We start from the raw sequence: 15701 nt of genomic DNA on the forward strand, positions 1-15701 counted from the left end.
GTCGATTGTTCTTTAGATATAAACAAATACAATACAGGGTAAATATCTGGCGTATGAACAAACATCGCCACTTGTTGATGCGGTCGTGTTAAATCTGGAACGATGCTTCACAGCAGTATCGAACATAAAATCTTGAAGGATGTACGAGCGTAGTACACCGTATAAGAGACGCGGGATTGTGAGCGGACTTTTGCCGTCAACGGGGATGTCTGTCACCGTATGGTGGGGACCTGCTGAGGCCTTCAAGCATCTCACAGTCATACTACAAAGCTAATCAGATGGGCGTTTGTGACCGATCGTCAATCAAGCCCGAACGTCTATGCGAGATGGCCTTTCTATCCAAAATTTTTTTGTTCACATTATATCAGCTTCAATGGAAATTTGACGGCGACTGTAATGACATTGTTTTCTATCTAAATATAACCTAATAAAACTATTGCATAGATACGAGCTAAAGCGTATGGCAGTATAGCAGTAATCGTCGGCCTTAAGCCTAAGGTTCCGCCCTTAAACACTACAGGAGCCCGATGCCAAGGAGGTAATGAAGTAGCTTTGTTTTATACTAGCATTAATGTCGACATGTTTCAAGTCCAGTTTAGATAGCAAAGAAGGCTGACGAGTGGTTTGCCAATCAACGAAAAAATTGCTTGATACGTTTCTGAGGTACTAAATCCTCTACGATTGTATACCCTTCAAGTCACTTAATCAAACGACCGTAGCCAAGTGTTACTGCATAATCGCATTAGGAAACAGAATGAAATCAGTTCGAGCTCTCCTTGATCCCTTACAATGCGATGCTTACATTTGGTTGGTATTGAATGTGCGGAAAAATGACAAACTTAAAAATAACTTACTACTCTCGGTCATATGTCGATTGCAGATAGTAGTCCTAACGATATTCACCTGTTGCAGTTACTTCCTACGCGATACTCCGTAGTGAAAATATCTACTTTCCAGCGATGAACCACTGAGACAAGTACGTCGTCACGATGCCGTGTTTGATCAGCACAATCTTCAAGGATACCGTTACGTATTGTGACGTAAATTTGCTGTATCTAGCCTCGAGGACGATTCGTATTCTATTTCTAAAGGGAACAACAGCCTGACAACAAATGTACATACAAGTCGAAGAGAGAATAGTTCAGTTTGAAAGTGCTATTCAAAATGCGAGGTAGGAACACTATTTTTTAAAGCTGTGTGCGAGCAGAAAACCGTTCAGTGATGTAAAATGGTCCGACTATACGACATTCAATAATGGTAATGCTATGTATTTTTACAGGCAGCTAGCGTGACGATGACATGGTAGTAACGGTGTTACATCGGCTCGACCAATTAAAAATTATCGTTACATATGACCTGCGTTTGAGCTCTAAGGGCAAATGAATTTCCATTATTCTTTGTGCACAGCCCCAGAGCAGGCTTGGCCAAAAGCGTTTTTAATGCTTGATTACACACTTTCCGACACAGGTCAGAGCGTCTGAATAGCTCTAATAGTCGTCTCTGTGCTGATCAGCGATGTACATACAATAAAAGTAGGAACAGTGACAGAGCTTTTATGAAAACCCCGTGCACGCCTTTCCTGTGCTTTACTATAGTACTGACGATGATTGAAGACGTTGTCTTTGCCGAAATACAATGCCAAGTATACATAACCGAGTAACAAAGTTTACTTTGATAATAATTTATTGTTATAACTTGTTGACCAGATCGTAACTTAATTCACGCAACGATAGCATGCAGAAGTCGAATGAAAATAAAACACAGTTAGTATTGTTACACATCTTTATAAAATACATAGTTGTACATATTGCTATATGTCACTTAATACAGGGCACGCACGCCATTTTGGTTCCTGTTATCTGTAACAAAATGGGGGGAGCAATTTGTCTATCTATCGTCGTTTGTTTTTGCATAATAACGAAAAACTTATAACGGCGACAGGTCGAACGGTCAGATCTTTTTGCTTAACGGCATTTTTGGCGCTACAGCACCCTGCAAACGTCTGCTGTTGCTACGCGAGCCGGCAATCACCCCTGAATCTTCCGCTGCTTAACTATTGAATCCTTTGCTAGTAATTATATTATGTGTTCCGGAATACGCCATCGATGTGAACACTGGTGTTGTCTGTGGATACTATCGCAGCGTGGCCAGAAACGCAAACGAGATTGATGTTACGTTCGAGTACCTTTGCCCTGCAGAACACTATTGACGATGTCCTTCTTGGACCGTACCTAAACGGAAACAGCAATAATATCTCCTCTTGGCCTTCTGATAATGGCTAGGTAATACGGAGACGTTTACTTAGATCATTTGGCTTTCAACAAGGTGGTTCTTCTCAAATCTCTAAAATCACTAGTGCTCGGAGCGTATACATGTTCCGACAAGTCTCGTTACCATGTCGTGTATGTAGAAGACGCTTTTTAAAATCAACATTATGGTTGTATCATTTATCACATTGATTGTAAGTGACTTGGTTAGAAATAACCTTGCAGTAATCGAGCTTTTGCTTGAGGCTGCCGGACGTCTTGCCTGGGTGCGCACGCAACCCGTCAACGTCAACAGATAATACGTGCGCATACGTTAGCTATTTTTATCTAGAAACGGATTTCACCAACATGAAAATTCTACTTCATTGATAATTTTGTGGGTGGCGCATCGATAGTGTCAAAGCAACTAAATCGATAGGGGAAAAAATTTAAACCTTTTTACATATATCCGAAATCTTATATGCTGTGTAAACATATTTAATCTGCAAAATGGCGTATTATCTAGAAGACTAACGTTTAGATCTCAAATCTTACATTTTATTTATTACCACGCAACAGGTCTACGTCCTTCCAAGCGGCAGATGATTAACGATGATAGCTTTCCGATTGTCTGGACATGGCACCTGAGTCACTGGTCACGGCTGCTATCTGCGCAACGCTTCTCTTTGCTAATAAGAGTAACGCTAATTGTGTAAAAATAAAATTTTGGAAAAAATATAAAAACTTTGAGCACTTTTAGTGTGTATGTATCTAAAAGTCACAAGTGACGCATCAGTACGATAATTTTACAAGAATCCAACTGAATAATAATTTCGCGAGCTGCTGAAACCCAAACTTTGTCATAGCTGTAGAAATATTTGGCTATTTACAGTCGTTATCAAAAATCAACGTCCTAGGCATCTAGGGCAATCCTAGGTATTTTCCGCGCTATAAGCACAATGTGGATAGAAAATAAATCGTATTTGTACCGGTACTATTGCATCGTCACTATAAAATATATCGCTGTCGTTTGAACCGGCAGGCCTTTGGTCGAAAGAAATCAGGGGTCCCTGCATCACGTTCTGTCAACCACACATGCTACCGAACCTGTATATCCATTTTCCCACAGAACGCACAACTTTGTGATAGTAAGGTAACATTGCTATATCGGTTTCCGCTTTCAAAAAAAATCAAATAAAGCACCATAACGCCTTTTCTGTACAGAACTGTCCTAAACACGCAAGAAGCTAATTAATTTTTTATTTAAATTTCTTTTACGGCTATTTGTGTGAGGCGCATAACTTTGCGCTATTCATCCGTCATTCGTATTGCGTAAAGACGTATCGCGTGAGCCCATCGCTTTAAAGCAAGCTCTTTAATGTGTTCAACGGAAATACATATTACTTCTGTCGAATATGCCTATTTTCTGCCCTTAGGCCTTATCTCAAAACCCGCTGTAAACTTCAGACACTATATCCCATTATTGTTCATCTTTTGCTGTGAGTAAAGGTTGCGGCGCTTAGTTTCGTTCACTAGCTATCATTGCTACTGCCATTGCGGATGGTGATCATTTCAACCAACCTCAACTTAGGAATCGATCGCAAGAATTAGACATACTTCAACTAGTCCTATTACAGATATTGTTTTCCTTTTTACAGTTCGCTGTCACTTGTTTACGTAATCCAATCGGAATTGCCACTGAATTCAGGACGGAACCGAGATTCGAGGGCACTCCGATACACGTGTAAGATATCTTCGTATATGTCCAATGATCATCCGCCTTGATTTAGGCAGCCACTTGAGTGGCTGCTGAGTCATCAAACCTTTGATTATTGCAACGTTAGATATAAATGGATACCAAACAGACAATAAACTCAAACAAACTGTGTTGTATTGAAGATATGCATCCTCTGCATCGTGTGCGGCCAACTTGGCAGGCAGGGCTCACTCCGCACATTAATAACAAGTTACTGGATGGAAGCACTTAAACTAAGCGTAGTTATTCTAAAAGCGTCTACCATTGCACCGGAAACGGACACACTGGTGACTTGATAATATCTCTGATAATATGTTTCCTCAAAAACAGCAGATCGTAACAGAAACAAATAGAATTTATTGAGTTTAACTTCTTGTGCCATTTCTGATTCTAGCTATTGGCAATGGCTGTGCGAGCCTTCGTACAACTGCTAGTATAAAACCCGCCCAAAGCCCACCGTTTGTCCGTGCGATCGTGCAGTGATTACATGTTTGCCTGCAAACAGCAAAGGCGGTCTAGTTCTAAATTTGAGCGTAGGTAGACACATGTATATCTTTCAATAACAATTCGAATTGCGATAGGAAAGAGAATATATCTCGTAATCACTTCTCTAGCTCGGCGTTTTCATCCGGCCCGTATCAAGTCCGTTGACATGTCCGCATTGACAGGTCCGTCCAGCAATGATACCGAGGCTTGTTTTAGAAAAGGGAACGAAAAGTTGCTTTTAGCAAAACCGGATCAAACTAAATTTTACCGTAGACGAGAAATGGGTCAGACCGTGCTGCCCATTAGAGAGGGACCAGTCCAGAAAATGACGTCGGACAAGAAAGCGAGAAAAGCTACTGAGTGAGTTCGACCGCTTCGACGCTCATGACGTAGATGTTTTATCGTTGATTCTCGCAAGCAAATAATCGATAACAAAATTACTTAGTAAAAACTACAGTACACTGCTTTTGTCCGGTTAATTTTTCTGAAATGTACCTCTACTACGTAGACAACAATGACCACTAAGTCTAGCACATAGCTTTTTTTTCTCTCATAAAGTTTTAAACTTGAATAAGTTTAATATTTCGTAGTTAACAGTAGTAGTTAGTGTGTCTCTCGTGAAATATAATATATGACGATTTCCATGTAAATGCTTTCATTCTAAAGTAGTCATTGTACTAATATATTTATATAGCATTAAGTACTAATGGGTAACTTTATTGATAATTTATAGAAATGTTTGCGTCGTTACAATGTCGTATATCGACATCATCAGCTAGGCTAAAGGTATCTTGATTTAACATTGAACATGTTTGGCATTAAATTGCAGGTCCTGGAACTTTACAGATGGCCTAAATATTTCAGTAGTGGACCCGATGATTTGCAACTGGAAGGATTCAGCGGCTCATATCTATCACACAACTAATTATAGACTGTCACTCGAATTGTGTTTCGAGATGAGAATAGAAATGCTTCATTTACCGGCTTAAAGAACTTGCAGAAGTTCTATTTATTACTATGGTGAACGTGATCTGAACATTTGGTGTTCTGTCAAGGAGGCAGCGATGCGACTACATCTAATAATGGACGCCTATGAACAACAAATCGCTAAGCGAAGGTTCTTCTGAAATTCGGCACATTCTGCATGCATTTAACTGCCGGCCAATGGCCATTAACTTACGTACGATTATTGGGCCGACGCTCAACATTTCTCTAACCGAAGCTTGAGGACAACGACCAGGGTCTAGAGCCGAGGCTGACGCGTAAACTTTGTTCCACGGTCATTGAAGGGAAATTGGTCGAGCCTACTTACCTGAGCTGATCCTACAATACCGAAAACAAGAGCCGGCACTTTCGGTTGGGTCGATCCGCGTATCTTGCCTGTTTTCGGATACGAATAGAAAAGTTGCTTAGGCAAAAACACACGGACAAACCACAAATTTACATGATGGCGAGCGTTTTCACGTAATCATGTAAAAAAGAAAAAGCTGATAAAGGCGGAAGTCGATTTTCTACGCACTATTAATTAATTAACTAAAAAAACTATTTGACTTTGTGTTGAATAATATTATTCTTAGTAGAACGTGTGAGGTCATATCTATCTAGAGCAACACATCAGCCGTAACGATCAAGTTCAAAAAAAAGTTGACTAGAGAAGTCATTCAAGAGACGGGAAGATCCCGAATCAATTTCTGAAAATGCTTTTTGCCATAATGCCTGAATCATAGGATCTGATATCGCTTCGTATCATCAAGGAAGTATAAAGGATGCTCTAACGTATAGAAGCACATATTAGCTTATAAGTAATAATTTTAGTAAATCTATATAAGACAAGTCAAAAGCTGGTAGTAATCTACAGGTATTTTCTTACCGTATATGGACAGAACTTACTCTTTTTGTATTACTGACGTTCCTAACAGGCTAGTACAGATAACTTATCGCTGTTGATACTGTTTGTCATTTATATTAGGCTCAGTTGAATGGCTAATTGGTATTTTCCAAGCGAGATATAAACCCGAACAAACCTTATGTAGACGAATGAATAGGATTGCTAGCAAGTAATAGCATTGATTTGGTTTGTCTCATTCGTATTTACACACGGGCTCGACCCGCTGATGCTCGACAGTTATGACTACACACTCGAAACCCAAATACGGGTAGGCACCATAATCTGGTTCAGATCATTACATCGAATACACTTTCAAACCTGAAGAACACCTTTCACGCAACTCTTTCTTAATGGCCAACCATTGACTGTTAAATAACTTGAAACTGGCGTACGCTCTTGCTTTCGTATTCGTTACCAATTGTAACTACTGTGTTACAAAGTTAAGTGATAAAGTGGCGAGATCATTAACTTAATACGTTTAGATTTATACGCGCACACGATTATCCACGTTTCACCGTACGAGCAAGTCCGCGGAACAAATTTCCACCCTATTTAGAGGAAGAATTTCCCTTACGAGCGATGACGATTGGAGACTTGCGGGTGACCCCCCTACCGCCACTGAATCGACAAAGAAAGCAAGCTACTTCTTTCTTGTATCGAAAGTCAATGGAAAGCTATCCTTCAGTCTATAGCTAAACGTTTGCGTAGCTTTTCTAGCAATTATCAGTGGCAAATTGCTCTCCCAATTTTTTTTTTTACCAAACCTTCGAAAAATTGTTACCCTAAAGAACCCTTTCAATTGACTGTTTAACAACTACCTGATGGCCTGGCACCTCTAATCGTTGTGGGAGGTGAAGTATAATAATATTTTGAGGCATATATACCTGGACCCAGTATCCGACGCAGTAACAGAGCTATAACCATGCAGATACAGTAGCACTCATTCACATGAGAGAGAAAAAGTTCACCTAAACTTTTTGTTAAGAAAGTTGACGACATTGCCAAACAATACAATTGGGCTATTAGATTTGAGGTTTAAAAAATGATTCCTAAAAAAACAAGCCTATTAAGGCCCGTGTTTCACTCGATTTCTCATAACAATTCGATTCCAGACAAATTACTTATGGGATGCCAAATAAATCAAGCTCTCCATAGCTTTGATTTGGTTCGTGTTATACCATTTTTACACACACCTCTAGCATAACTTCGATGCGAATATGTGATACGAACCAGTTTTAAGTTGGACGTACGTCGTGGCTTACATTTCCGTGCTTTTTAACGATGTATAAGACACAGAGCGGCATCTACCGTTATTAGCTTACTAAAACGTTCCGCGGAATTACCAAGTTATAATACGTTTAATTAAATCGAATTATGACGCCGACACACACTAACATCTACATTTAACTGCTTGGACGCCTTAAGAAAATGTCGCGTGACACAAATAGCCGTAATTACTGATTGACAGTCCGCGTAGTCCAGTCACGTATGTCGATTCTGCATGTGCGTAAGTTCTTACTTGGACTTTATTACGTGATCCAAACGACCGTTCGGCCCAACGGAGTTGCCAACCTACAATGCGCGACAAGGGCGCGACAGGGTGTGTCAAGTGCGCTCGCGCGATTGCCAGGCCGGCAGATCGCAGTGAAGCAGTTAGCACGATTCTCCCACATTTCTCATTGCCTGGTGTGCAGGGGAAGAAATGAATGTTACAGGTAGCGATGCCGATTGACCATCGCACAGTGCGATGCGATGCAGGACGGGCAAAAGCTCGCGAACCTCGAAGCCATCTCTAGTGAGAATGGGACGGAAGATCTACGCTAGGCCGAGGATCTTTGCTGAACATTACCAGAAAGCGAAGTAAACATAAGGAAACGAAGAGAAGGGCAGAGGGAACAAAGCAATGGTTTAGGGGGGTTCAACAATAACAATCGGCGCTGTCCATAGAACGAGCTGGCGCTGAATACCGCAATGCCAATGACATCAAGGAGCAATGCCAACTAACGCTTTGCCGCTACTGCTACCGCTCCCATCGTGTGATCACGTGTTGCACGGGAAAGGGTCGAACCCCACTCAGTCGGTCTTTCTGCGTAACCAACATACGTGGACATAGCTGCAGAAAACTAAAAATGCATAGACACAACGAGTAGGATTGCACTGAAACCTCAGCCGTGTTGCAGAGAAAAAAGTCCGCTTCGACGATAGTCTTGTGTATACCGCTTTTGTGAGTGTCGTTGTCAATCGGTCTGCGAAGACGCGACGCATATCGTACAGAAAGAAAAAGCAGGCTCGAAAAAGGTGCCCCTCAAGCTTGTGTCGACTGTGAGGGCGGGGTGGTTTCGACCGCCAAATTTGAATTCGAAAGAGTGGTGGCACTCGTGGTGGTGAATGTGGTTCTAGTCAGGTACTGCTTGCCAGAAGCCCACGTTACAAACGAGAACGTTTTTTGATAGTGGATCAGGGAAGTGAGCTTACTGTGGATGTGAAGCGACAGTTATTTAGCAACAGTGGCGGTTACAGAGTGTACACCAAGCAACAAGTGAGCTGTTACGTGCAAGTTATTGATATTAATCTTCACTTGGAGTAATAATAGACCTGTGCGACAACATGTGTACCAGAAGGTAAGGGCTGCAGCACGGTAACTTCTATGTAAGCAATGGCTACCTGTTTAAAGATTAAGTACTTACATTAAACGAAAAGAATAATCAATAAACTCTTCATTTTTATTGATGAATTTTAAGGGAATATATTTTTGAACCAGTGACAGCAGTTTCTACATAAGGCTTTGTAACCCCTGAGATACGTTTGAAATTTTTATTCTGCGATTTCTCAAGTTAGTGGAAATTATGTCTGCCCTTGGGAAATTAGGAAGGCTTAGATTAATGCTCTGGCTGATCTCACGTCTCACGGCATATTTTGAAAATTTATTGGTGAATAAGAATAAATTTATTACGATTTCGATGCAAAAAGAGCATACCCATTAAAGGGAACAACTTATTATAATATTTGAAAGTAATAGCACTCCAACAGATGTGTAATATTTGCAATGGATTATTTGATTTCAACTTCGGGCTCAACGAATTGACAGGATAGATCATTATAAAACGGCTTGAAGCTCTATGTCAAATTAAAAAAAAAAACGTTTTTTTTTCTTTATTACTATTATAATGAAATGACAGCCGAGCCAAATACTCATTTGCAAATGACAAGCTTCCGTCAGCATTCAAGACGGAACTTCCATAAATACGTTCTGTTTCGTGTGGCCAAGTGCCAAATTTAGCCGCAAAATTATCGAAAACCGCAACAGCGGGCCACTGAGAGACATTTCGGTGGGGAAAAATAAGTATGTTGAAGCGGTGTAAAGGCAGTCTCAGGGAACTTGTCCTACAACCTAAAGGTTGAGGCGTACGCGTTGCCACTGGTGGAGGATATTCCATACTATCTGGCTTAGAGTTTCACGTCAGTGTTTTTGTCTTCCGCCTAGCTAAAAAAAGGCCGCCAAATTTAAATGAAATCTTGAAATTGTTGTGTATGCCACGCGAACTTTAAAGACTGTCAACCCTCAAGGTTTCATTTCAAAGCGCGAGTCACGTGATTCGTTTAACAGGATCCGCACTTTACTGTCAACCAGCTAGATGGCCACATGATAAGGACTTGTTCTTATAGCTTGTTTTACCTACACATCTGTTTGTTTTCCCTATAGCTTCGTGTTTGTTCATTCGTGTATGTTTCACTATCTATATATCTACATATACGTGAGCTGGAACGCTTCTGTCGACCGGTATGACTCAGCACTGGGAGTTAATGGCTGTGCTTAGCAACGACAGCTGAGCTAAGATCGACAACCGTCTACTAGATCCATTTACCCAAAAAATGAGGGACGCTAAATGCACCAATTCATCATTGCTTGCTCACCGCGCGTACACAAGAGCGTTGAAAAGATAGCTTTCTATGATCACCAAAGCTGACGACAAGTTAATGATGTTGGTGTGGCGGACTACAGACTTCATTGCATCAGTCTATAAGTTTCGGCTGTTGCGGCCTGTTGTTGAGCAGGCCAGCACCACAGAGTGTTACTCACCCCGCAGACTTTACATCTTTTCAGCTTGAACCATTGCCGGACAGTGTTGAAGTCGGGAAAAGAGCAAGGCAGACGCCCACTATTGTAGTTAGATAAAGACACGTTACGTGACTCTAATGTGAATTCGGATAGAGACCAAACGACATAAGTGAAGATCGTCAGAGCTCGTCAGACTTTAGTTCTATGCGCCTCAAATACTGGATTGTGGATCTCTATAGTACCAATACGCTTTGAAGAGAGATACTTGCTAAGATACCTCCGCGCAACGCATCTTCAAATGTAATTACGTTCTTAAGCCATGAGGGATTTTTACTTTTGATATACTGATTAGTCCACATATTGGCTTGCTAGGTTTCCCATCTATGTGATTGCAGTTTCTAGAGGCTCGGTACAAACCGTCCTGAAACATCTCAAACAGTATTGGGTTTGAACAGCCGACAAGATCCCAAGGTATATATAAGCGGTTCTTCTATTATACTAAGCTATCCTAATGCCAAACAACTCACTAATCTACAAAACAGAAAATTCATTGTCTAGTAAATATATAAATTTCCGCGTTAGATCTATCGTGGTCATCTATCGCGATCTACCGATCAAACATAGAGAAAGCAGGATGAGTATCATTGCATCAGGAAGTTGTCAACAATTGACTGATCATAACTGACCGTACTATAACAACTATCTAGAAACTGCCGCTAGGTTTTGTTTCAGACAGCTGAGGTCTCCCAGCACGAAACGCTGTGTTCGCTCGGCCTCAAACCCAGCCCACCCCACCCCACCCCACGTATTTCTAAATACAATCAGCAGATCTAGTCAAATAACTACTATTACATGGTAGATGTGTAACAGGTAAATAACAAAATGAATTTTAATATTTTTCATTTATTACAAGTGGTATAGGCTAATAAAAAGAACGCTTACTCCAAGTACTTTTACGCTAGACACAGTAGCAGCGTCACACAAGGACAAGCTTAACCGGACGATTCATGCGACATTAACTATATCATCCTAGGCCGTACAAAGTAGTGCATGGGCGCTGCAAGTACCGAAAAAACACTGCCTATTTACGAGGCACGCCGTTTAATGAGCGAAATATAGATATTTTCCGCACGACCGTATGTTCTTAATTGTATATATACGTGTATATATATATATATATATATATGATTTCAATACTTTGCACACAACCTACAGAGTTTCCTGCAATTTTATATGTGTAACTATTTAGGTAGCGTAATAGTCGGTGGTTCAGAATACATAGAAAAGGCGTACTTAGCTTTAACTAACGTTTGCCCCGTATTCAATAAACTTTATGTCGAGCCTGACGACCTTGTTTATACTCACTTCTACGATAGTCAATAGAGTCTAACAAAAATCATAAGAATAGTGCTAAAGACAAGGACTCCTGTTCAATACCACTTACTGGATTGATTTGAGCATGCTAATTTTACTGTATTGCGTTTTATTTAGCAACAAATGCGTTGTTGGCATTATACAACACATGCCTAACATGTAGTCGCAGCGTAGGGCCTAGTATTTACGATAGCATTGCTTTGAAGAATAGCTTCACGCGGGTCGAACTCCAGCTGCTAACTATTGATAAGTACTACTCACAGTTGACCTGCCATGGGACGACTACTTTTAAAGAAACTATTATCAAGTATCAGTACATAAAGTGCGAGCACGCTATAAATCGCGCATGGTTTTCTTGAGAGATCTAGATTGAATACTCTGTATATGGTAACACAGGAACAATTGCTATCTCGGTTCATCAGCAGATGGAGCTTCATACATTTGTGTCTGGTTCTACTTTTTGTTTCCTTACAATCCCTGTGACGGGAATGATGATTTACCGTCTGCTTTGATAGATTTCCACATTTTAAATAGTTCGCGCACTCAGTTTTTTCACTTCTGAGCATGCGCAACTCTCAAAGAACGAAAATAATTTAATAGACAATGACAGCGTCTCAACACATTTGCATTGAAGCTTACAAACAGAAGCTCAAAGAGTGAAGACATATAGCGCATGTTACGAAACATTCCGCAGAATAGGCGTTGTCGTATGGATTAGTGTATCTAGATAAAATTGATGAGATCACGATCGCTGGATGAAGTGTCCTGTTAATACCTACGAACGAAGTGTCTATATCTAATGAAGTATCAAGTAACTCATGGAGCAGAGGGCAATTTCAATAGAATACACAAGCAATCATTATTTCGATAAATACAGAAATATCATCTATGAAGCCTGTTAAGGGTTTACAGGGAGGGGTTGCAGATTGGAGGTTCGTGGAAAAGTTAGTATTTGTGCCAACAATATATATGAACGCTTGTTTTCCGTGAAATTAAATTTTCAATAGAATTTCTTAATGAAAAAACGAATTCAGCGTGACATTTCTGGCATATAGAACAATAAGTCATTCATGGCAAGCTAAAGACGTACCTCATGTCATGGCACAATGGCTGATTTTCACAGTGAATCGGTGATCCGGCGTTACTTTTTTTTAACCTTTGGTAACCGTTAGTCTTTCTCGCGGTATTGATGTATCCATATTTGTATAATTGAATCAATTAGCGTTCTGCTCCAGCCACCGGTGCTGTCCAGGCCATTACCGGTTCACTGCAATTTTCCCACAATCCATATCTAATAAATCGGCTTGTCAAGTTAATGGAAGTTGCCATCGTCGAATCCCGATCTCACTTAGACCGTAGTATCTCGCACACATGCGTGTGGTGAACTAACTTATCGAAGGCAAGCAACATGACCTCGGTGTAGCTCGATGGCAACGAATTTTTTCGATCGATTATTGACAGTCAGCGCTATACCAACGCGGTCCAACCCACTGCCGTGTGTGACATCGCTGGGTAACAAATAACGGGTGGCCATTATCATGTTTGTAATGACCTTCATAGGAGAAAGCGTAGACAATTTATACAGTCGTTTAAGATTACGTATTCCAAAGCAGCTCTAACAACGAGCTAGGGAAAGTACAGTTCGGGACTGTTTACGTTTTGCTGTTGTTCTGTATTCGGTTCGCGTTAGCTCTACTGAATAGAATCGATGAAGGGTGCTCAGCTGAGCACAGATCGACTCCTATACAGATTCGCGCATGGCGGGAAGTGTCGCTGGGTCTGGGCGTAAATAGCGAAAGCCGTAAAAAGCGCGGCTCGAGGAGCAGCGGCGATTGTTCTTGGGTCAAGTGGGGCACACGAGCTAAGTCAGGTGAAGGAAGTGGCACTTAACGCATCTGCTAAAACGTCACTTTATGTCTATTGCTGAAATTTATGAATATTTTTATTCGGATGCAGTTTCCGCTTTTGTACCTTGTTGCATCGTAGATTTGCACGCCTGTACGAACTATTTAACGTTAACAATACACAATTAGAAATAATATTATTAACGTAAAGGTGTCACACAACAGATGACTGTTCATACCCGTTGTTCCTGTAGAGTAATGCCTGTTCTGCGAAGTGGACAAAAAACAGGCGCGAAATCGTCAATTTGGTTGTGAAATAATGTTTTCCACGAAATTTCACAAACTATAATCGTCGAATACGGCAGCCTTTACGTTTATTTCGGTCAGACGAGCGTCAGTTGACGTCGAATGATGGTCTTAAGAAATCGCCCTTCGTCGACTTTCGGGTATCTGCCTATTACGTATGAAAAAATGGCGTTGTCATATCATTTTCGCAATCATCCGCTATTGAAACATCGCACGTACGCCGAGAGCTACAGAGTGCGGCTAATCAGATTATGCGAAGTCCCTGTTTATCGTATACTATAATAATATCTAAAACGTATTTCGTTTTTCTTTAGCTCTTTTTTTCTTAGTTGAGCTGTTACATTTATAACTTTAATGGGATTACCTCAGTAGCCGTATGCAGTGATCAAGGGTACGTCTGCCACACGCTTGAATGGCGTCTGATGAAACGATGCCTGACGGCGATACCCGACGTAAAACTCAAAACATAAACGCCTGAATAACGTAAGCTAGTCCTACATACGTACGTTGTCTATTTTTTTCTGCCCACGAGTACGAATACATAACGATACTGTCCCGTTCTCAAACAGCGGTGTTTCGGCCTGTTCGTAGGTCGAGATAAACACACATTAAAACTATAGGAATATTGGGTGGAAGGACACACGCCTTGAACGAATTAAATCACCATTTGAAAAACCTTTTTTAGCATCGATGTTCAGAAAGGTAACGGCGCGACTCGATCTAAGAGGAGATTTCGCGACTGTTCCGGAATCCTGGAGAGTCCGAATACCGACATTTGACTCTGAAGAACTTGCTTTGGTAGCTTCAGTTTTCGAGGCTTTTAGTGGACAAGATTAATTGTCATTGCATGCAAGATTTGCAGGTTATGCATCCAAATGATCACACTGAAGTGCCTAATGCGGACTATCTGAGATGTCCTGATCGATTGTATTGTTAAAGGCCGAAATGATTTGTGTGCATTTTTTCACCAGCAGCTTCCTTCCATGTGGCAGCCGAAAGACTCTTCAATGTCATAGATCGAACCGCATCGTACGTACTTGAACTTAGATCGTCAGTTGTTTGCTAGTTACGTAAGGGGCGGAAGAGGGGCGAATTCTATTATGTATAAAATATGGGTATTAGTGTTGACGTCTAGCAGAAACGAGATTGATAATTGTATTGTCTATTCAGACACAGGCGTTCAACGACTATCGCTTCAACTTACTTCGAAATGATATGTTTCAGTCTGTTAGACAGGTATAATCACGACCGTATGTATAGTAAGACTCTATCAATTAGTGTTAAGATGGATAGAATGTACGAACGCGCTTACAGCAAAAACTGTGAGAGTTGTACGGCGTATCATTTAGTTTAAATAATGCTCTATCGTCTACACTGGAAACTATATAAGACTATATATAACTTTCTTGTATGTAGAGCCCACGAAATAATCGAGCAGTCAAAATTCTTAATAATACGGCGAGCTATTTGAGTCAATAAGCGAAATTAAAAAACATAGATTGATAAATGCTCCTAGGCATGTCTTCATCCAGTTCTCGCTGTCGTGGTGAAAGGGGCCGATCAACGATAAACCCAGCAGACGCCATAGCTGGAAATCCAGGAGCGGCTTGTTCAAGTGTTTCCCTATTTTACAAACGGCTTATTCAGGTTAAAGTACGAATGAAAAGCAAGAGGAATAGCCAATTCAGCTGCATGACCCAGATTTCGATTTTAGATAGTTTCATTCGTATTGATATATATA

At 40.8% G+C, this 15701-nt stretch overlaps 2 protein-coding genes and 1 long non-coding RNA gene across 8 annotated transcripts in view; 2 read left to right on the top strand and 1 right to left on the bottom strand.

Moving 5' to 3' along the window:
- LOC111261271 (uncharacterized) overlaps positions 1-5662 on the top strand; it is a 36717-nt gene extending 31055 nt beyond the window's left edge. For both annotated transcript variants that reach the window (XM_086968630.1, XM_022834626.2), the window contains 4 exons: positions 2826-2944; positions 3289-3399; positions 3905-3990; positions 5318-5662. In XM_086968630.1, the coding sequence (XP_086824756.1) occupies positions 2849-2944; positions 3289-3399; positions 3905-3990; positions 5318-5477 (453 nt within the window). In that variant the 5' untranslated portion in view covers positions 2826-2848 and the 3' untranslated portion in view covers positions 5478-5662. The remainder of the gene's footprint in view (positions 1-2825; positions 2945-3288; positions 3400-3904; positions 3991-5317) is intronic.
- The window catches only part of LOC111261272 (uncharacterized), a 30471-nt gene continuing 19109 nt past the window's right edge, over positions 4340-15701 (bottom strand). For 4 of the 5 annotated variants that reach the window (XR_002680885.2, XR_002680889.2, XR_002680887.2 and 1 more), the window contains exons 4-6: positions 5669-5868; positions 4609-4694; positions 4340-4497 (exon numbers count right to left, since the gene is read on the bottom strand). This is a non-coding gene — a long non-coding RNA (uncharacterized LOC111261272). The remainder of the gene's footprint in view (positions 4498-4608; positions 4695-5668; positions 5869-15701) is intronic. The other variant, XR_002680886.2, reaches the window with a different exon arrangement.
- The window catches only part of LOC111261269 (stearoyl-CoA desaturase 5), a 28862-nt gene continuing 21056 nt past the window's right edge, over positions 7896-15701 (top strand). Inside the window, exon 1 of the mRNA XM_022834624.2 lies at positions 7896-8997. Coding sequence (XP_022690359.1) covers positions 8984-8997 — 14 coding nt within the window. The 5' untranslated portion in view covers positions 7896-8983. The remainder of the gene's footprint in view (positions 8998-15701) is intronic.

Source organism: Varroa jacobsoni, unplaced genomic scaffold (assembly GCF_002532875.2).
Source record: "Varroa jacobsoni isolate VJ856 unplaced genomic scaffold, vjacob_1.0 scaffold_540, whole genome shotgun sequence".
Classification (NCBI taxonomy): Eukaryota; Metazoa; Arthropoda; class Arachnida; order Mesostigmata; family Varroidae; genus Varroa; species Varroa jacobsoni.